This window comes from Nannospalax galili, unplaced genomic scaffold (genome assembly GCF_000622305.1).
Source record: "Nannospalax galili isolate Female #2095 unplaced genomic scaffold, S.galili_v1.0 scaffold875, whole genome shotgun sequence".
In the NCBI taxonomy this organism is placed as follows: domain Eukaryota; kingdom Metazoa; phylum Chordata; class Mammalia; order Rodentia; family Spalacidae; genus Nannospalax; species Nannospalax galili.
Window position 1 is genome coordinate 1,722,579 of NW_008337059.1, and position 20,462 is coordinate 1,743,040.

At 50.5% G+C, this 20,462-nt stretch overlaps 1 protein-coding gene across 3 annotated transcripts; it reads left to right on the forward strand.

The window, feature by feature from the left end:
• The first annotated feature begins 201 nt into the window (after positions 1-201).
• Positions 202-19,579, forward strand: Loxl4 (lysyl oxidase like 4). 3 transcript variants are annotated; one of them, XM_008831958.3, is made up of 15 exons: positions 202-355; positions 3,579-3,878; positions 4,390-4,568; positions 5,406-5,611; positions 6,993-7,031; positions 7,191-7,410; positions 7,932-8,115; positions 8,236-8,390; positions 8,930-9,097; positions 10,136-10,298; positions 12,723-12,966; positions 14,099-14,214; positions 14,825-14,961; positions 15,324-15,435; positions 16,993-19,537. In XM_008831958.3, the coding sequence occupies exons 2-15, from the start codon at positions 3,596-3,598 to the stop codon at positions 17,061-17,063; spliced, it is 2,277 nt and encodes a 758-aa protein (XP_008830180.1). In that variant the 5' UTR covers positions 202-355; positions 3,579-3,595; the 3' UTR covers positions 17,064-19,537. The 3 variants fall into 3 exon arrangements, with proteins under 3 accessions (XP_008830180.1, XP_008830179.1, XP_029418896.1); XM_008831957.3 differs by having other exon boundaries at positions 7,929-8,115; positions 16,993-19,535; XM_029563036.1 differs by lacking the exon at positions 8,930-9,097 and having other exon boundaries at positions 7,929-8,115; positions 16,993-19,579.
• Positions 19,580-20,462: the final 883 nt, after the last annotated feature.

The following is a 20,462-nucleotide window of genomic DNA, read 5'->3' on the forward strand; positions in this document are numbered from 1 at the left end:
TGGATGGGACTCGCGTGATCTCCCCATCAGGCAGAAGAGGAAACCGCGCCGGCAGAGGACTCCGACTTCTCCTGGCATCCCTGCCTCTCCCGGGACTCCGTCCCTCCCCCGCACCCCACCCCCTCCCGCACTTCCCGGCCTGGCTGCTTCCAGAGTTGCACGCCCGGCGGAGGGCCGGCGGGGCGGGGCGCGGGTGCACAGCGGCGCGCCCGGGGCGGGGCCTACGACCTCCCCGGGGAAGGCCGAGGCTGGGGGCGGACGGCAGGCGGATAAAAGGCCCCCTGGGTGCCCGGGAGTCCCGTTAGCACAACTCCGCCGAGGAGCCTGGCCCAGCCTCGACCGCCTGATCCAGCTGGTGAGCTCCCGCCTGGCGCGATCCCTGGCCCGCCTCTTGCTGTCTGTCTGTCCTTACTTCTGTCTCTCCTGGGTCGGCAAGCCTCTGAGGATTCCTGAGGGCTGGGGACCGGGAGGGATGGGTTTTCATGGTCAGCCCAGCTCCCCCCCCCCCAGTTTGTTTCCCAATTGGACAAGTACCCAACTTGGGGAGGTTGGCCCAAGCTGCATGGGTGGTACACCCTGGTCCCCAGGGTGCCTGTGTGTCGGGTTTGTGAACACACTGTGTGTAACCATTTGTCACCCAGTCAGGATGCAGGGGATAGAAAGGGCAAAATGAGATCGGATGTCACTCCAGTGACCTGGAGTACTAAGAGCCAGGGCAGAACTGGGCTCCTCAACTACCAGCCCAGAGCTGACTACTTGGGGGTGAGGGAGTGTAGGCAGGAGTAGGAGTGGGGTTTCAACCCCCCACCTTCTCCAGCCCCACAGGGGGAGCCCAGTTGCAGGCTGTTTGGCCCACAGAGACAGTGATGACACCAGGCAGTGTTTGGGGCCCAGCCCAGAGAGCTACAGAGAAGGGACTGTGAGTAACCCACAGGTGGGGCTCCAGGACAGTACCTCCATGCTGTCTCCATCAATTTCTTGGGCACTTGTCTTCCTTCAGCCCCCACTACTGGCTAGGCCAGGCCAGGTGCTTGTGTCCCTTGGCAGCACCTGGAGCAGGTACCTCTGCCTGGAGCTGCCAGGGTCCAGGATTCCACTTGGTGGCAATGGGTGCTGGTGCCTATCCCAGTGCCCTCACACCACTGCCTGGGTCATAACCACAACAGGGTGCAATTTCATTCACTCGTCCCCTTCCCTTCTCTTCTCCCTTCTTGTCCATCATCCATCATTCTTGTGGTTTTGAGCTTCTATCCAGGCTGCCTGTTTGAATCCTGGCCAGTCTGGTTACTTCATTTCTCTAGCCCTGATCCTTTCATCTGTAAAACAGAGGTGCATATTCAAGAAATAGTTCTAAATACATTATTATTATCATCCTCAGCTCCTTCTCCTCTCTTCTCCTTCCCCTCACTGATTCACTTCTTCACTTGGGAAAGGGGCCCCCTCCTTCCCTAATGGCTAATTCTCAGCCCAGTCCTCCTGCACTCAGTGCTGTGGGAACAAATAGGAAGGTGGGGAGCTGGGAGGCCTCACTGGAGGGAGCAGCATTTGAGTTGACTATCAGAGATGTGTAGGAGTTTAACAGTCTGAGTAGAATGAGCAGACAGCAAAGACTTGGGCACTGGAAGATGAAGGCTATGTTTGGGAATTATGAGAAGTCTAGTGTGAGCAAAAGTTTTGGGGGTCTGGAGGGTGGGAAGTACAAAAAGGAACTGTCCCGGTGTCTGCTGCTTCAATGGGAGGGAACCAACCTGCCCCAGAGCCCAAGGTCCTGAAGCAGAAGGCCACCCCTGTACCCAGCAAGGAGCCTATAGACTTGGGACTGTGCATGGCTTCTGAGACCTCCCCCATGCTGTGGGAACTTCAGCATAAGCCACATCACAGACTGGCCCAGTCCAGCAGAAGTCCCGGCAGCACATCATCTCCCAGGGCCACTCCTCATTTTACAAGTGTGGAAGCTGAGGCTCCAAGTGAGGAAAACGGGACACTAGACACACAGCCTCTGATGGAGCACCGTGACCTCTAGTGGGGGTAACCTAGGGTCATCGCTCAGCTCAGACCCAGTGACCCCAGGCAGTGAGCCCCATCCTTCCCCCTTGTCATTTGGGGGTGGGAATACTCTTCCTTTGGTAACTGGCGTGGCTCAGGCTCTGGCATCCACCTCCTCAGGGGGGCACAGAGGAGAAAAGGGGGACCATGGGAGGCAGCAGGGAGTACTGGGATGGTTCTCCTTGCTCAAGTTGATGTGCTAAATACTCCCCTTAAGAGCAAGGTTGCCAGGTGGCTGAGGCTGGCCTTGAACTCTTGATCTTCCTGCCCTTATTTCCCAAGTGTTGGGATCATAGGCAAATATCATCACTCCTGGCTTACAGGTCTCTTCTTTAAAATCCTTCCCAATTCTCCTTCTCTGTATAGTGAAGGTAAGGGGTATATTTAATGTCTTCAGTTGTGTTCCAACACCTGGAGGAACTGATAATCCCCAAGAGGCCAGTTCTACTGGTGCAAAGATGTGTCAGCAAAGATGGTCCTGGAGGTCTCTGGCAGCTCTGTCCAGCCATGACTCATTTCTCTGCCCTGCCAGGACCAAGGTTGCTAAGGTGTGAGGACAGAGGATGAGCCCAGCTTGTCTGATGTATGTGTCCCTGCCTAAAACCCTTCTAGGGCCCCTCATTTCTGACAAGATGAAAGGCAAACCTGCTAGGTGCACAGAGCAGAGCCCTTGGTCATCTGGGCCTGCCCTTTCCTACTTCCTCTCCAAGTCCCCAGCACAGATGGAATGAGTACCCTCTGCTCACTCATCTTTCTTCTTCTCCAACAAGGCCTAGGTTAAGGGATCCTTTTTTTTTTTTTTTTTTTCCTTGAGAGAGGACCCAAGCTAGCCTTGAAATCACCATGTAACTGAGGCTAACCTAAAATTCTCCATGTAACTGAGGCTGACCTTGAATTCTTGATCTTCCTGCCTCTATCTCCCAAGTTCTGGGATTATAGGTGGAAGCCACCGTATTTACTGAACATGTCCCATTTTTTAAAGCTTTCTCCAACTCTCCTTCTCTCTGTGTGATAAGAGTAGGAGTATAATGTCTTCATTTCTGTGTCCTAACACCAGGCCTAACACGTGGACCAAAGCAAGTCCTCCAAAAGTGTGTGTTACAGCATAGTCTGAACCTGGGACTGGGCAGTGGCTGAGGGGCAGGGTGTGGAAGCCGAAGGAGACAGCAGATAACATTTGTCTCAACCTCCTCACCTTAAGAAACTGGAGCTTGGAGTTTAAAAGACTTGGCCAAGCCACATAGCAGTGAGCCCAAGAACCCTTGATTCCCTAATAATCCTTTCTATTCCAGCAGTCCAATGTGCTTTATTTTAGGTAGGGGAGTAGCATCTTACCAATTGCTCAGGGTTGGGATCATCAGAAGGCAAAGGCAGGCAAAGGCAGGACCCCTGGGCAAATGTTCTTGACCCGAGGCACCCCTGGAGAGTTCCCAGGACTCCATTTGGAGGGTAGGCCCTCATCTACTTGCCTACATACTGCTGGGGAGGCTTCAGTTATGGGGACAGGTGGTGATCATTTACTCTGTCCCCAGGTGCCCTTGAAGTCTCCATGATGTGGTCCCCACCAGCCACCATCTCCTTGTTCCTGCTGCTGCTGCTGCTAGGCCAGGCCCCCTTCAGCAGGCCACAGTCACCAGGTGCTAAGAAGCTCCGGCTGGTGGGCCCAGCAAACAGGCCAGAGGAGGGCCGCCTGGAGGTGCTGCACCAGGGCCAGTGGGGCACTGTGTGTGATGATGACTTTGCTCTCCAGGAGGCCACAGTGGCTTGCCGACAGCTGGGCTTTGAATCAGCCTTGACCTGGGCACACAGTGCCAAGTATGGCCAAGGAGAGGGTAAGTGACAGTGACAAACTGCCCCACAGGGTGCAAGAAGATGGGAGGCAGCTTCTTTTAGGATTGGGCTCACTGAGGCTCCAACAGAACTTTCTGGAAGCCCACCAGTCTTTCATGACAAGCTCAAATGGCCTCCAGCAGGCACTTCCTGAGTATGCCCTGACCTTCACATTCTCTCTATTAATGAGATCACCAGCCTCACCATCAGTAAATTCTAACTTCTTTGGGCATAGTGATTAGCATATAGTGGGTACTTACTAAGTGATGGATGGACATGTGGATAGATGGATAAACAGGCGAGTCTGATTACTAGATCTACCTGCCATTTTCCGGAAATAGATTCTGTGGACTTGACACCAAAATGAAGCAGTGAGCAGGGGCATGGATACTAAGACCACTCAGAGAAACCAATTTCCTCCTCTTCCTTGCTCCCCAGTGCTTACTGAGTGGGGGTCCCACCCAGAAGAGGCCTCTCTGCCCATCCTTGAGCTCACTTTCCCCTCCCCCCCAGGCCCCATTTGGCTGGACAATGTGCATTGTTTGGGCACTGAAAGCACCCTAGACCAGTGCGGATCTAATGGCTGGGGTATCAGTGACTGCAGACACTCAGAAGACGTTGGAGTGGTGTGCCATCCACAGCGCCAGCATGGCTACCACTCTGAGAAGGTCTCCAATGCCCTGGGACCCCAGGTGAGGAGGCTGTACAGGGCCTGGCCTGAGTTGAGGGCTGGGTAGGGCAGAGAGCCTCCTGTAGGGTGAGTCTGGAGGAAGAAGGGACCAGCAGAGCTTGGGCTGAGCAGCAAATCCTGGCTCCAGCTTGATGTAGAGCTGTTTAAGGGATAAGACGCCAGGCCTTCTGGGAACCACAAAAGCTGCTCCCCATGAGGGAGGCAGATGTGGGGCAAGGGGGCTGCTTCACCCACAAGGCTTGGCCACAATTGCTGCCTCTTCCCAGCACAAACAACTCTGAGCTAAAAACAGCTCAAGCCAAACAACAGCAACGGGCAGGGCCGAGCTCTTGTTCCCAACCTCCGCTTGCCAGGCAGCCTCAGTCTGAGGACAGCAGGCCCCAGCCCACTGGATGTGCAATGGGCCACCAGAAGGGGGCTTCACACTGGTTTAAGTCACTCAGGGCTGTGTCAGGTCCCATGGGCTCAAGAATCCAGGGGTTGGTCTCAAGCAACTGTTCTTGCCCATCCCAGCTCTTCTCAGGGTGGCACAAAGGCTCCTCTATGGCCAGCAGTTGCCTCCCATACTCTGCAACAACACCCAGGAAAGGACACAGATGTGCCTCCTCTCCAGTGTGAAAAATTTGAGATGAGGGAAAGGGTCTGGGTAGAGACCATGCCTGTCACTTTCCCTGTAGCCTTCAGCAAATGCCTCCTGTTCTCTGGGCTTGACAGTGAGGGATGGGAGGATGGGCTGAAGGAGTTCTGAGCCTGGACTTCTGAGTGGAGACCTGCAATGGCCTGTAGGAGGCCCAGGACCCCAGGGACATGGCCCACAATAAGGTTCTCTGCCTTGCAGGGCCGGCGGCTGGAAGAGGTACGGCTCAAGCCCATCCTCGCCAGTGCCAAGAGGCACAGCCCAGTGACTGAAGGGGCTGTGGAGGTGCGGTACGAGGGCCACTGGCGGCAGGTGTGTGACCAGGGCTGGACCATGAACAACAGCAGGGTTGTGTGCGGGATGCTGGGCTTTCCCAGCCAGGTGCCTGTCAACGACCACTACTACAGGTAAGAGGAGTAGGGCTGCCCAGCTGGGCATGTGTGTGTGTGTGTGTGTGTGTGTGTGTGTGTGTGTGTGTGTGTGTGTTGAACCTTCATGTTCAGATAGGGTCTGGAGGGATGTATTGGTGAGGATGGGGGGTCTGTGGTAGGCCATTCCACACCTGGGGCTGGAGGGAAACAGCCCAACTGAGGACAGTGACTGGATTTGCTGGGTCCAGACCCCTCAGGATAGTTAAGAGTGAGTGAGCAAGAGCTTCAAGGTCCTGAGAATCACCTCAAGTGGTCAGAAAATAAACTTTGTGCTTGCCAACTCAAAATAATTGGCTACGGTGCACAGCGAAATCAATTGAATGTAAAATGTTGTGTCCCTCATTAAAAAGATTTACCTGAAGATCTTCACAGCGTCACCCATAAGTGTAGATGAAATGTGTCCTGATCTTGGCTCCATCTGTAATTAGCTGTGGGCCTTGGGTGGGGCACCTGGGCCTCAACCATTCACTCTGTTGTTCACAGAATTCCTTCTACTTTGACCAAAGCCAGGCTGTGATTGGGTGCAAGTAAGGCTTTGGGTGGGAAGTTTGGGGAAAAGAGACAAAAATATTCTGTCAGAAATGTGGCCAAACTGTCACAGAAGATTGCATCAGATCCATAACCACTACAGTTCCAATCCCACCAGCTGTGCCAGTGACACCCTCAAGTGTGTCTCATGATGGAGGACTCTCCCTGGAGGCTTCCATGTCATCTACCCTGATTCACTCGGGTTGTCCTGCTTCACTGAAGCAATTGCAAGTCCCTTGTTTTTGGCTTAGATGACCTTGGTCCTGAATGGAGCATGGTGGGCAGCTACGTGGCTCTATCCTTAGGGATGATGGGGATGTGAGCCCCTGGCTCTTTACTACCTGGTAATTGCACATCAGGCCCTGCTGACTCACCCCCCACCCTTGAGAAGGGCAGCCCTGATTACAGCCTGGGTGGCACCACCCCCCCAACCCCAGCAAGGCCCTTGACATCCTCTCTTCCCAGGGTACCTTTCCTAGGCCTCTTCTCTTAGGGGCTCCCTAAAGGATCCCTTCACTTGGACTGGGGGAGGGGCAAAACTGAGCTGCATAATTCCAGGGGCAGCCCCAGTTGCAGTGAAGAGTACATAGGATGAGCCAGGGGGCCTTTCTTGCCTTCGCTATCAAGTGTATGTGCATGTGTGGTGGTGGAGGGGGATATCATTTGTGAGGTGGAAATCCTATCAGAGCTGCTTGCAAAGCTCAGTATTGAAGGAAAGTCTGTAAAAAAATAATCTATGAAATCTTGTATAAACTTAGAAGAAATTGAGATCATGCTGGTGGAGGGTAATTCCTGCACCCTTCCACCCCCATCTGCTTTTCTACCACAGGAAAGTCTGGAACCTGAAGATGAAGGATCCCAAGTCTAGGTGAGGAGTGGCACCTCAGAGGGCAAGTAAAGGGGTATGGCGTGAAGGGCTTCCTCCTTCCTCCCCTGACCCTTCCTCTTCTCCTTTCCTCCCCTTTCCCCTTTGGCCTCCCACATTCCTACCTAAGCCCCTCTCCACCCGTACTCCCTTGTCTTCCAGGCTGAACAGCCTGACAAATAAGAATTCCTTCTGGATTCATCGGGTCGACTGTCTGGGGACAGAGCCCCACTTGGCCAAGTGTCAGGTGCAGGTGGCTCCAGGACGGGGCAAGCTGCGGCCAGCCTGCCCAGGTGGCATGCACGCTGTGGTTAGCTGTGTGGCAGGGCCCCATTTTCATCCACAGAAGCCAAAGCCCCGGCGCAAGGAATCCTGGGCAGAGGTGAGCCCCAGGGGACCCTGGACTGGCCTGAAGGTCCCTGCCTGCCCAGTGGAGAGAGGAAGAGAGGAACCAGACTGGGAGCAGGAGCTTGTCTCACAGAATGGTAGAATCTTGGAATTTATTTAAGAGCTCCTTTATCATTCCACCATAAATGGAAAGTTGACATCACTTGCCGTAAATAGAAGGCAACCGTGAAAACGGTAATTATAGCCGTAGTCCATTGAGGCTGAAGGTATTGAACCTGAGCCTGGCCCTTTGTTATAAAAAGTAGGTGAATGCTAGTGAGGCGTCACACACACACACACACACACACACACACACACACACTAGTGTCGTTGAAGAAGGGGAGGTCAAGAAAGTTGGCTTATTCAAGGTGATAGTTAAGAGACATCAAAAGCAGGGCTAGACGCCAGGCCTTAACTCTGGCCACCAGACTTGGAGGATTCCCACCTTGGGGTCCCCATGGTGGTTCAGCCCCTCGGGCTGTCCTTCCTGAAGCAGGTTTTCTCTTCCTCCAGCAGGAACTGAAGGTACGCCTTCGCTCTGGGGCTCAGGTGGGCGAGGGCCGTGTGGAAGTGCTTGTGAACCGCCAGTGGGGCACAGTCTGTGACCACAGGTGGAACCTCATCTCAGCTAGCGTCGTGTGTCGTCAGCTTGGCTTTGGCTCTGCGAAAGAAGCCCTCTTTGGGGCCCAGCTGGGCCAAGGTAAGCAAGGAGGTCACTGGCTTTCTTGGTGACCCAGAACGGGAAGTTCATCCCAGGCAGGAGCAGTCACAGGTATGAATTAAGAGATGGAGCCTCACATGATATATTCTTCCCCCACAGGGCTAGGGCCCATTCACCTAAGTGAGGTGCGTTGCAGGGGATATGAGCGGACCCTCAGTGACTGCCTCGCTCTGGAAGGGTCCCAGAATGGTTGTCAACATTCGAATGATGCTGCAGTCAGGTGCAACATTCCTGATATGGGCTTCCAAAATCAGGTGGGTTTAGGTCTGAGTAGGTCCTCAAGGCAGGCTTCTGGGGAACCCCCAGGACACAACCTGGAGCCAGGGGGAGGGGCTCAGGAGAGACAGTTAGTGCTTCTGCCAGGGCGTCCACCTGCCCCTGGGGCTAGCCTAGAGAGCCCTCCTCTCTTCTGTCACTTGACCCCACCTGTATTCCCACAGATGGCAGGGGGACATGGCCCACACTCCCAGGTCCTGGGTAAAGCTGAGAGAAGGTGCCTCAGACCAGTGCCACAGGCTGGTCCTAAAGGGGAGTGGCACTGAAGGCTGCCACTGGTTCAAGTGTTAGTGCTAGCAGGGACTGTGGGCAGGTTGCTGGTTTATCTTGGAAAACAGGGTCAACTCTCATGGAGTGATTGTCAGTGAGGTGGCAGATACAAAAACCCTTGGCAAACTGGAGGCAAGCAGAGAAGGGGAGAGTCTGGTGCAGGGTCACATGGAACAGACGTGGGAAGAAGCCTCCAGGTTTGCAGTCCTGGGTTCTCCCATTCCTTCCATGCCTCTGACCGCTACAGGTACGCCTAGCTGGTGGGCGCAACCCCGAAGAGGGTGTGGTAGAAGTGCAGGTGGAGGTGAATGGGGTCCCACGATGGGGGACTGTGTGCAGTGACCACTGGGGGCTCACTGAAGCCATGGTGACCTGCCGACAACTTGGCCTGGGTTTTGCCAACTTCGCCATCAAGGTAGGCCCCTGTCTAGCTCTTCCCTATAACCTTAGCCTCTTGGGCTGACAGGATCAAAACTTCTGCTAGAGCTGCTGGCTCTTCGTTCATCAATCACTTATTGAGTGAAGCTATGGGTGGGCATGAGGCAGGTGAGGGGTATGCTGTGGTAGACAAGAATGCAGCTCTGTGAAGGCTGCTCATATGACTTGGTACATGGCTTTACCTATAGGAACCATAAATTGAAGTTATCCTTATAAGGTACAGGAGGAATAAACAGCCCATGCATAGGCCTGTAACTAGAGAAGGCTTGACTCAGTTGAGGAAATCAGGGGCCAAGGGTTTCAGTGTGGCTCTTAAGAGGAACAGGTGTGGAGTTCAAGCGTAAAGGAGGCAGAGACAAGGTCATTCACCCCTGCACTTCAGATGGCTAAAACTTTCTTCCTTTTCTGCCTGGAAAATAGCTGGGTAGAGACTACTCAGAATATAGGCACTCAACAATATAGGCTGCTACAGTGGTTCAAGTGAGAAATGACAGTATATGGGAGGCAAAAGACAGTCAGGAAACAAAACCAAAAGGATTCAGGCATGTTTACAGTGGAGAAACATCCACACATGCACCCATATGGGCTTGATGATGCAAGGGCTCTGCCCTGAGGGGCTGTGTGAGCAGCAGCTGGGAGATGGGAACACACCACTGGGCATGGGGAAAAAGGACCAGGTCCAGCCTGCTATAACAGCAGAGAGCTGCCTTACACCACTGGGCATGGGAAAAAAGGACCAGGTCCAACCTGCTCTAACAGCAGAGAGCTGCCTTCTTGGATATGGATGGGGACAATGCCTCAGGCAGCAGGGGTTTACCCCAATACATGGAACAAACTTCTAGTCTCACAGGGGCCGAAATGTGACATGGACTGCCCATGGGATGGGGTTCTCATTCATAAAGATTTCCAGGCCTGTTCCGGACCTGGTCTGATGGGGATGGGATGATGGAGGCATCAGAGATGACCCCTGAGGCACCTCTCCATTCTGATGGGGTGTTTCTGGCTGTCTTCTTAGGATACCTGGTACTGGCAGGCGACACCTGAGGCCAAAGAAGTGGTGATGAGTGGGGTGCGCTGCTCAGGCACAGAGCTGGCCCTACAGCAGTGTCAGAGGCACGGGCCTGTGCACTGCTCCCACAGCCCAGGGCGCTTCTCAGCTGGAGTTGCCTGCATGAACAGTAAGTAGTGGAACAGTGGGTGGCAGGGTCAGGGGGTCGACCCAACCCTGTGTGGCTGAGCTATCTGTCCTATTAAGACAGAACGCTTTGCCAGGCATGGTGGCGCATACCTTTAATCCCAGCACTTAGGAGGCAGAGACAGGCAGATCTCTGTGAGATGGAGGCCGCCCTGGTCTACAAAGTAAGTTCTAGACCAGCTACGGGCTACAGGGAGACCATCTCAAAAAAACCAAAAAAAAAAAAAAAAAAAAAAAAAAAAAAAAAAAAAGCAAAGCCTACCCTCCCCAACCCCCATGGAATGTAAAAGGAAACAGAAAACCATAAGATAGGAGAGGCTTCTTTAACTTGGGGGTTATGACCAACGATTTAAAAAGTGAAGCAAGAGAAAACATGATGGTATATTATGCTTAGTAATGATTTTCCTTGGAACTGTGTGTGTGCTGAGTTACAACATAAAAATATATTTATTGTTGTTTATAGAAAACACTCTGAAAGACATTGCAGAGGGTATATAATTGTGAGGCACACCAGAGCCCAAGCCCAGCTGTGGATTCCTTCTAAGCTGTGAAGCTTGTCCAAAAGGCTTGAGAACAAGACCATTTTGTGGCAAGTTTGCTCCACAGACCCAGATTCTCAGGGCAACAGCATCTGTTTGACATTGACCAACAAGGCCTGGGCCAAGATAACTATATCCCATCCAAAGGCTGCAGGCTGGGATCAACCCCAATGTCCACTTGACCTTCTTCCCAGCCACACTCCAACCCAGAGACATCTTAACCTGTCAGGGAGTTCTCTGTGCGGTAGCCCCTGGAGAGAACCCTAGACCCACCTATCTTACCTTTCCTTGGAGCAATAGGGTGTCAGAGGGGTACCCTCAGCATCAACGCCTCACTGCATGCTGGGTGCCTGCTCTGAACTCCCCTGCCCGGCAACTTTGGACCATCTCTGCTCTTTTGCTTCTAGTGAGAGCTGCTCCTTGAGCCCATTTGATGCTGCCTAACAGCTGGGCAGGGGGTCAACCTGCAGCCTGTAGACACACCTCTCTCTCTTAATTTTTCTCACTTCTTTCTTTTATGCTCTCCCCCGTCCCCCATTCCCTCTGAAAACTTTCCTTTCCCTCAAGAACTCAGGTTTGTCAATGATCATATCCTGGCCCTCTTCAACAAAAGCCACAGGAATTTCAAGTGCATGTTTAGTGACAGGACAGGCATCATGTAGCAAAGCATACTCCAAGCCCAGACAGTGAAACAAGCCAGTGTTCACATCCAGCCCTATCAGTACCCAGCCTCACCCATAGACACCTTTGCCCAGATACCTAAACCCCAAGTACCTATGTCTTGGCATGAGTAAGCCCAGAGAAAGGTCATTTTTCTCTTCTGAGGTTACATGGCAACAGCAATGGATCTCTACATTCCTGTAGTGACACTTGGTACAGCAACAGTAGAAGTGGCTTCAGAAGAGGCTAAGAGCCCTGAGCTGCCTAGTCAGACCCAGGCACCGGCAGATTCGAGATTTTTAAATTATTATTATTATTATTATTATTATTATTATTATTTACATATAAAACTTTTTGGACTCAGTTCACTCCTTCACCGTGGGATCCAGAGACGGAACTCAGGTCTTCAGGCTTGTATGGCAAGCACTTTTACTGGCTGAGCCATCTCACCAACCCCAGATTGGAGTTTTACATGCAGAGATGCACTGGATATGCCCAGGATGCCTGAGAGAGAAATGCACCGGTCACCAGTGGAAGTGGTCAGGCTACAGTGGAATGCCTAGACAGAACACAGGCCCAGGAACCACAGCCCAGCAGACTAAACAGCAGAGTTTAGGGCAGGCTCCAGGACTAACTCTTCCAACTCTCCCTCCCAGCCTGACGGACACTAAAGGGACTGAAACTGAGGCCCAGGGAAAAGCAGGGACTTGGGTAAAGCAACCAAGTTAGGTATCAGTAGAGCTTTTGAGAGGATTTTATGCATTAAGCCACACAAAGGTACTTTATAAGATAAAAATCATTTTACAAAAGAAATAATAGCTTGTATGCATTTCCTGTTTACTTCAGGCCAGACAATGATCTAAGCACATTACACATATTATGCATTATTATCACTAATATTATCTCCATCTTGCCGATGAAATGAGACACAAAAATGTTATTCAGTCACAGAACTGGCAAATGGTATAGTCGGGAAATCAGCCAAGAATGAAATCTGGTGGGCTGGCTCCAAACCAGCAACCTTAACCCAGGAGTTGCCTCCCAAGTTAAAGTGATGGCCTGTTCCTCTTACTATTAGAACTCACATCTTCTGACAACTGCCCTTTCTGTACTCTTTTGGTAGTCTGGGGCTAAGCCTGTGCTCATGCTGGAGCACAGGCTCTGCTGCCATCCCAACCTTGACTCCCACCTTGCCCACTGCAACCCAGGTGCTCCAGACCTTGTGATGAATGCCCAGCTGGTGCAGGAGACGGCCTACCTGGAGGACCGCCCACTCAGCCTGCTGTATTGTGCCCATGAGGAGAACTGCCTCTCACAGTCTGCTGACCATATGGACTGGCCTTATGGACACCGGCGCTTGCTGCGCTTCTCCTCACAGATCTACAACCTGGGTCGGGCTGACTTTCGTCCCAAGGCTGGACGCCACAGCTGGATTTGGCACCAGTGCCACAGGTTAGTACCAATTCACATCTTGGCTCTACAGGTTAGGGACAAAAAGTGGAATCCACACACCAAACAGACTGGTCTTCTTGGCCTCAGGCAAGGTTTCCTAGGTCAAGTGTGCATGGTGACAAGTCTACCTTTGCAGACACCTGACTGGCCTTGCCCCGAAAAAGAATAAAGGGATCCCTGTAGCATCCATCTGCCCTCTCTCTTTCTCTTATATCTTTCTTGGATGTACCTATGTGGATGGTGCTCAGGGGACCAGCTACCCTAGCAACAGCCCAGACAGACATGACCACCAGCAGTTGGTCTCTGCTAGAGTGTTATTACACTTTTCTCACACTAGATTGTAGGCATACTGTTTTCAGAAACCAGATAAAGTGGGGACTCCAGAAACCTGGAGACCCAAAATAGGATGCTAGCTCTGCAGAAAAGGCTTGTTCATTCCTGTAGCAGCAAGGCAAAGCCTCAAAAGAATGGCAGGGAACCGACAGATACTGGAAAGGAAACGAGCATCCTTTCCTATCAGGAGCCTCCAGACCAGAGAGAGAGGCAATGCCTGTGTCAGAGGCAGGGTGGAGGGGGAAAATGTACTTTCAGGACACAGCAGTGGGTAAGGAAAGCTGAGAGGAATGGGCAGCGATTTGAGGACTTGGCTTGCCTGTGATAATAAGCACCTTTTCCTGTAGCACACACAGAGTTGTCATTACCACTGGATTGGAAGATATGGCAGCAATTTGGTCCCAGGCTGACAGAGCAGAGCAAACTCTCTCCCAGCTTCTCCTCTCCTAGGCTGGTTCCTGGGCCAGTGCGCCTTCCTCCACCTCAGCCTTGGGCCCTGCAGCTAAAGTCCCAGCCTTCTGGAGGCTACCAGGATGGAGGGGACAGGGGCTGCTTTACCTCTTCTACCTGAATTAAGACTCTAGGTAAAGGGGACAGCTGTGCCTTGCTGCCTGGCAGGCATGCCAGCCAAGAAGGCTGTGGACCACACTAATCTTGGGTTTGGAAAGAAGGGCACTGCCCTGCTATTAGAACTTTCCTCCCTGGGTAATGATAGGGCCCAGTGCCTCAACCTTTCCTGCCAACCTCTCAAAGATCCATTCCTGTTGCTATGAAGCTGACAGCTCTTCTTCTTCTTCAGACACTACCACAGCATCGAGGTCTTCACTCATTATGACCTGCTCACACTCAATGGCTCCAAAGTGGCTGAGGGGCACAAGGCCAGCTTCTGTCTAGAAGACACAAACTGCCCAACAGGTACATGGTTCCTATCAACAGGCCCTCTAAGATACTCATGTTGTATTACTCAAGTGCCTCTAGGCTCAAGCTCCACTCTGCCCTGCTCAACAGCCCCCAGGTACCAGAAGACTCTAGCTGGGCAATAGCACTCAAGGCATTCATTTTCTTGCCTTCTGAAATCTTAGGAAGAAAAGTATTTCGTCTGATTTCCCAGCACTTTGTACTACCTTACAAAGGTTTAGCACTTTCTATTTCAGCTAACAGCAGCAGTTCTCAGAGGGCAGGGAATGCCTGATTCCTATTCATATCCCCAGTCTCTAGTCCCTTATATATCCAGGTAAACAGCAGATCTTAAAAGGGCTGGTTAGGATACATGGGTAGATAGATGACTTAGCACAGTACAGCAAGAATCTCCAACCACATCTCTTAGGCCAACAGGGATTATTAGACTTCCAAAGTAAGAATGTTTTTGTCATAGTGAGGTTTGCCTGTAGGCCCCAAATCTGCTGTGAACTGGGCAAAAGTGCACTAAGCTGGTAAAGGACGGACTGGAAAGTGTGCGGAAGACCACGTAGTGCTTAGTCACGAGTGCCTCTTCATGCCATGGTAATTGTGTATTCTTCGACAGGACTGCAACGGCGCTATGCGTGTGCCAACTTTGGGGAACAGGGAGTAACTGTAGGCTGCTGGGACACCTACAGACATGACATTGATTGCCAGTGGGTGGATATCACAGATGTGAGCCCAGGGGACTATATCTTCCAGGTAAGGATGCTTGGTACTAGCCACAGGAACCCTGTTTTCTCCAGCAGTTACAAAATCTCCCAGGGTCAGCCAATCAGTTTCCCCTGATCTCCAACAGGCCCATCACTTTTCAAAGCTGTGCTGTTGGGGAAGAGCACTCATGGGCACCCCAAGGCCCTAGGTTTGCGTCCCGAATTAGTGGACACTGGGACATTTCTAGTCTCTACCTGTGAAAGAAGGGTGCTGACGCCTAGTTCTGGCGAGATTAGTGAAGCAAAGGCTAGAGATGTTTCTTTATAGAATACTGTATGAGATGAAAAGGACCTTATTTGTCAGCTCAGAAATCATGCCACTCACTTTCACTTGCCCACCTCCCACTACAGGTGGTTGTCAATCCCACAAACGATGTGGCAGAATCAGATTTCTCCAACAACATGGTGCGCTGCCGCTGCAAGTATGATGGGCAGCGGGTCTGGCTGCACAACTGCCACACAGGTAACTGGGCCACCGTAACACCTGCCTTGTGTGGAGGAGGGAGCTGGAAAACTTCAAACATACCTAGGTCTGACTTGTGGTTACATTATACATGGTTAAAGATGGGGTGACATTGATCAGACCATCAACCTCACCTAGTAACTCTGTCTGTGAATGTATGACTGTAAACTTAGTTTTCAATTTGTCTCAGAATCTTTCCTGTCATCCCAGGTCACATCAGTTTCCTTCTCAGTTCAGTACTTCCTCCCTTTTCCTGTAGTTTTCCTAAGCAGCCTTCCCTTCACCTTAAGCTCGACTACCTCACAGGGAAAAGAAGTTCCCTCTGATCTGTACTGTTACCTCCAGCTACAATCACTGCTTCCCAGTAGAACAGGGACAGAGAGGACTGTTGTATTAGAGAGGCAGTGTAAAGAGGTGGCTGTTCTTATTGGTTTTTTGAGACAGGGTCACCATGTAGCCCCAACTGGCCTGGAACTTTGGAACTCACTATACAGACCAGGCTGGCCTTGAACTCACACAGATCTGCCTGCCTCTGCCTCTGCGAGTGCTGGGAGTAAAGACATGCACCACCATGCCTGCTGGATGTTCTTTTTGACAGAATCCCTCTATCTTATAGTTCAACAATGCCTGGATTTTCTGAGGGATGAGCATCCAAAGCAATACTTGCATTTGAGGTGTGGGGCAGAGCTGGCTCTTCAGTAAACATGTTTATTAAAGCCTTGCAAGTCTATCAATCACTGCCAAGGCAGTAGGATATAGAAACTCAAAAGTCACAGAAGGTATACAGATATACAAATAGATAACCTTCACCTGGTGAGTAACCGCCAAAAGTTATACAGTAAATAAATGGGCAGCAAGCAAAAAGAGGAAGCAACCACCTGGAGGCTGGAAAAGGTAACTAAAAAGTGATTTCAGAGCAGGGTTTTGAAAGAGGGGCAGAAGACAGAGAAGGGAATAGGAGAAAGCATTTGATTGACTGCTTTCCAAACCCTGTCCCACCATTTTGCAGTCCAAGGCAGTGAGAAATCTCAACCTGAGCTTTCTTTTTTTCTAAAGATTTTAATTATGTATATGTATGTTTGGGAAGAACACTTGTGGGGATCCCAAGGCCTTGTTGAGAGTGCTGATTCAGTGAACACTGAGCAATTCCTAGTCTCCATCTGTGAAACAGGGATACTTGTCCTCTCTAGGCTTGCAGGGGGAAGGGGCACTTGGAGCCAGGTGACAGCTAATGCTATGGAAGACGGTAGCCTGGCTACAGCTGCGGTCATGGACTGACACTGACACTGCAGAGTCAGAGAAGAAGACCAGGTGGCCAGTATCCCAGGGCACAGAATGAACCTGGGGAGGGCACAAAGAAGAACCAGTCCAGCCCCTTTCATTCATAGCCTGTTCTTTCTGACCAAACTGTTTCTAGAGAATGGCTGGCGTCTGTCTGTGCCTGACTGAAATAATGGAAAGAACAAGCTGGGCAGAATGAAACTGTTGTGAAATTGTCAGGGAAGGAAAGAGGCTGTGGCAGATTTGGCCATTTAGCTATCTCCCTTTGATTAACAGGTGATTCATACCGAGCCAATGCAGAGCTCTCCTTGGAGCAGGAACAGCGACTCAGGAACAACCTGATCTGAAGTCATCACTGCACATTCACAGCTCTGCTAACACACCAGATACCTCAGCTTTTTGGAGCCAGCCATTCACAGAGCCCTGACTCACAGGAAAAGGGGCCAGTGACAAGGAGCACCAAGAACCTGCTCAGGAAGTCTTCTGATGGCCAGATTACCCGCCCCCAGGATGGTAGTGCTCTCTCAGGATGGCTCTGGACCTCTTCCAAGCGCCTGTGGCTCTGGTCAGCTAAGCCTTCTCTTCTATAAGGAGACTCAATCTTTCCTGAAACTTACCAGAGTTCCCAGCTTCAGGAGCTCTTAGTTTCTGAGGGATGAGCTGTGGCGCAAAGCATCTAAGTGGTGCTTTACAAATGTCTTGGAGGAACAGAGGACAGAGAACCAAAGTACACAAGAAGTGGAGTCAATTCTCTGCCATAAGCTCAATGCGAAATAACTGTCTAAGTCACACCTGGCAGAGACATTGGTGAATTCAGTCCCTCTCTATCCTCTCAATGTCTTTACCTTTAGCCAATGTACATAGGGGTGTTTCTAATACCCCTATAACTCAGGCCTCTAGCGTCCCACCATCTCCTGATGGGTCAAAAACCCCAGTTACTTGGGCTTGAGGAGGGACAAGTTTCACAGAAGTGCCTAGGCAGGGCCTTTCCTGTAAAGCAGCAAGAGATCAAGAAGACTGCTGAGATTCCATAAACCCAGCCTCACTCAGGTCCTCTGCCAAGGGAAAAAAATGTGTCCTATACCTGGCAGGCAATCCAGTCTTAGGATTACCACACATCTCAGGATCACCCCAAATTGCAGGTATAAACCAAGTCAATTTTGCCTTAAATAAATTTTTTTCAATTGGAAAGAACATCTACTCCCTGTAGGAATACAAAGACAGGTCTGGTAGAGTAAGGGACAACAGACTAGAGAGACCAGAAGGAAGAACATTAATTTAGTTAAGGACTGAACTGGGGAAAGGCACCATTCCTGCTGGAGGTGGCTGCCTATGCTCTTGCTCAGGTGGTCTTGACCTTTTCTCCACTGACATACACAGAGATGATCCTTAGAGGTCTGATGCCCTAATGCCAATAAAGGTTGCTCATTATGGACTGCTACAAAGTCAAGACCAGCAGCGATTGTGTACAGTTTCCAGCGCACTACAGTTTCTGCCTTCCCAGAGCTGGGAAGAAGATGCACAGGAACACAGACTACTCATGACAGTCCCTCCTGTCCCCTGTCCCCATCACCACCCGCCTCCCGTATGTAACACTAGTCAGATATTGACCTACAGTCTAGTCTGCTTCTCAGTTCCCCTCCCCAGGCTCAACACTGAAACAAGGGCCAGAAAGGTTAAGGGGTAAAGGAAGGAGAAGGTACAGTCCAAAGACTATAAACTTTTATACTAGAGGCTGTAAAACCTTAAAGGAATGATAGACCAAGCAAATTTACAATACTCTCCTTCCCGTGATACAAGAGCTACCTGGACAGGGAACCAAAAGGGACATGTTTTGGGGTACCCTCTGTGAATACAAAGAAGTGCTTTCTTCCTTCCTTCCTCTCCTCCACCCCTCGTCTCCTTCATTGGGCACGGGGAACCTATTTTGGCATGGCAGTTTAGGTAAACAAGGACTGATTTCCTTTTGGATCCAGCACACATCTTACAAACAGTAACAGCATTTATACTCACACATGCAGCTAGTGGTCTGTGAAAGAATGTGCAGCTAGCTTGGGGGTGTTGGGGGGAGATGGTGACTAATGACTAGATTTGAGCAGAAAGGTTACCCTGCGCTTCTCGATGGATCTAGTTTCCAAGAGGCCAGAAAAAAGCAGGCCAGGCAGCCAGCCACCAGCTCTGGTCTCAGTCATGCTGCCCACATCACAAGTTTGATAGATGCTGCCAGTTCCAATTCCTGGAAAAAACCATACAAGGGCTGTGCTGTTATACTTCTGAGTTGAAAGGAAAAGACACGGGAAGACTGGTGGCTGGCATGAGTTATAACTAGATGAGGAATGTTAACAGAATACCAACCACCAAATTCCAGACAGAACCAAAAACCTCAGAAGACTTTCACCTTGGCACACTTTGGCCCCAGAGAAACTGAGTGCTCAGAACCTCAGCTTACTCTGCAGAAGCTAGCCAATGTAATTCTACAAAGGCTGTCATGCTATGAAGAGCAAACTAGAATTCAAATCTAGGTAACCCTGGGATCTCAGTGTTCAACATACATAAGACACAGATGCACAGCAGAGTACAAGAGACGTCTTCCCAAATATCTAACATTTTCTCTCACAATAGCCATACTGTTCAAACATACCTACTCATCTTAAAAAGGTCTGTCTGTTCCATGAGACAGTGGCAGCTCTAAGGTGTTCTCCAGTTACTCCTCTTAAAAAGGCATAGTTCAGACATAAACAAGCAACTGATTCCCAAGCTCGAGGCATGGCCAGGACTTCTTACCTTCAGCCAGTAGCAACCCCCAGCTACTAGAATAATATAACTAAAAAGCACATTTTTCAATTAATGGTGAAAAAAAAAAGCAATGCCCCGTAATTTTCAAATGTCGCCTTAAAATAAATCCATTCTCTGGGATTGGTTGTAAGAATAATCCTGAGACTTAAAAGTGGTTGGTTGTGGGGCTGGAGAGATGGCTCAACAGTTAAGAGCACTGGCTACTCTTCCAGAGGACCCATATTCAGTTCCCAGCATCCATATGGCAGCTAACAATAGTCTGTAACTCCAGACCCCCATGGGCACTTCATGCATGTAGCACACATACATACAGGCAAAAGACTCATACACATAAAATTTAAAAGTGGCTGATTGTAAGATGTCAGATAGACTGTTAAAACACTGTATTAGAATGTGAAAAAAATTAAATTATGAGAGCTATAAAAACAACAATTGGGTAACAAACATAGGGCTGTATGCTATCAACAATGTCTTTAAAGGGTAAAATGCAGTCAACCAGGAGAAGCACCGTCACAGGCAAGTGACAAGAGCAGTCACCTCTTTCTCTTATTTCCAAGGTCACGTGAAGCCATCAAAGACCAAAACATGGGCTGGGAGGGCAGCTCAGTGGTAGAGTACTGTCCAGCACACATGAGGCCCTAGTTTGAGATCTAGGACCAATCAAAACAGCAAAGATGTGCCGTAGAAGTCTATCATCCAATATAAAGCCACGCTGTAATTTCCTACATTTTCTTTGAAAGCACACACTGTTCAAACAGACCTACTTATATTTTAAAAAGTCTCTTCTGTGAAGACAGAACTCAAACCCTAAAGGTACAAGCCAAAGACAAAGTGGAAGTAGACAGAGGGTCAAGAAACAACTTACTTAATCTCCAAATACGGCATGGTGGCATTAGTTAGGGCACATTGGAAAAACCAAACTGGAATGAAATTATGCTAAGCAAGACTGC

What these genes read in the sequence shown, in the direction of transcription:
- Loxl4 (XM_008831957.3), top strand. Translation starts at nt 3,596, where the DNA reads ATGATGTGGTCCCCACCAGCCACCATCTCCTTGTTCCTGCTGCTGCTG. An exon ending in GCAAGGAATCCTGGGCAGAG is followed by an intron (nt 7,411 to 7,928) that starts GTGAGCCCCAGG and finishes CTCTTCCTCCAG; the next exon opens with CAGGAACTGAAGGTACGCCT. An exon ending in TTGCCAACTTCGCCATCAAG is followed by an intron (nt 9,098 to 10,135) that starts GTAGGCCCCTGT and finishes CTGTCTTCTTAG; the next exon opens with GATACCTGGTACTGGCAGGC.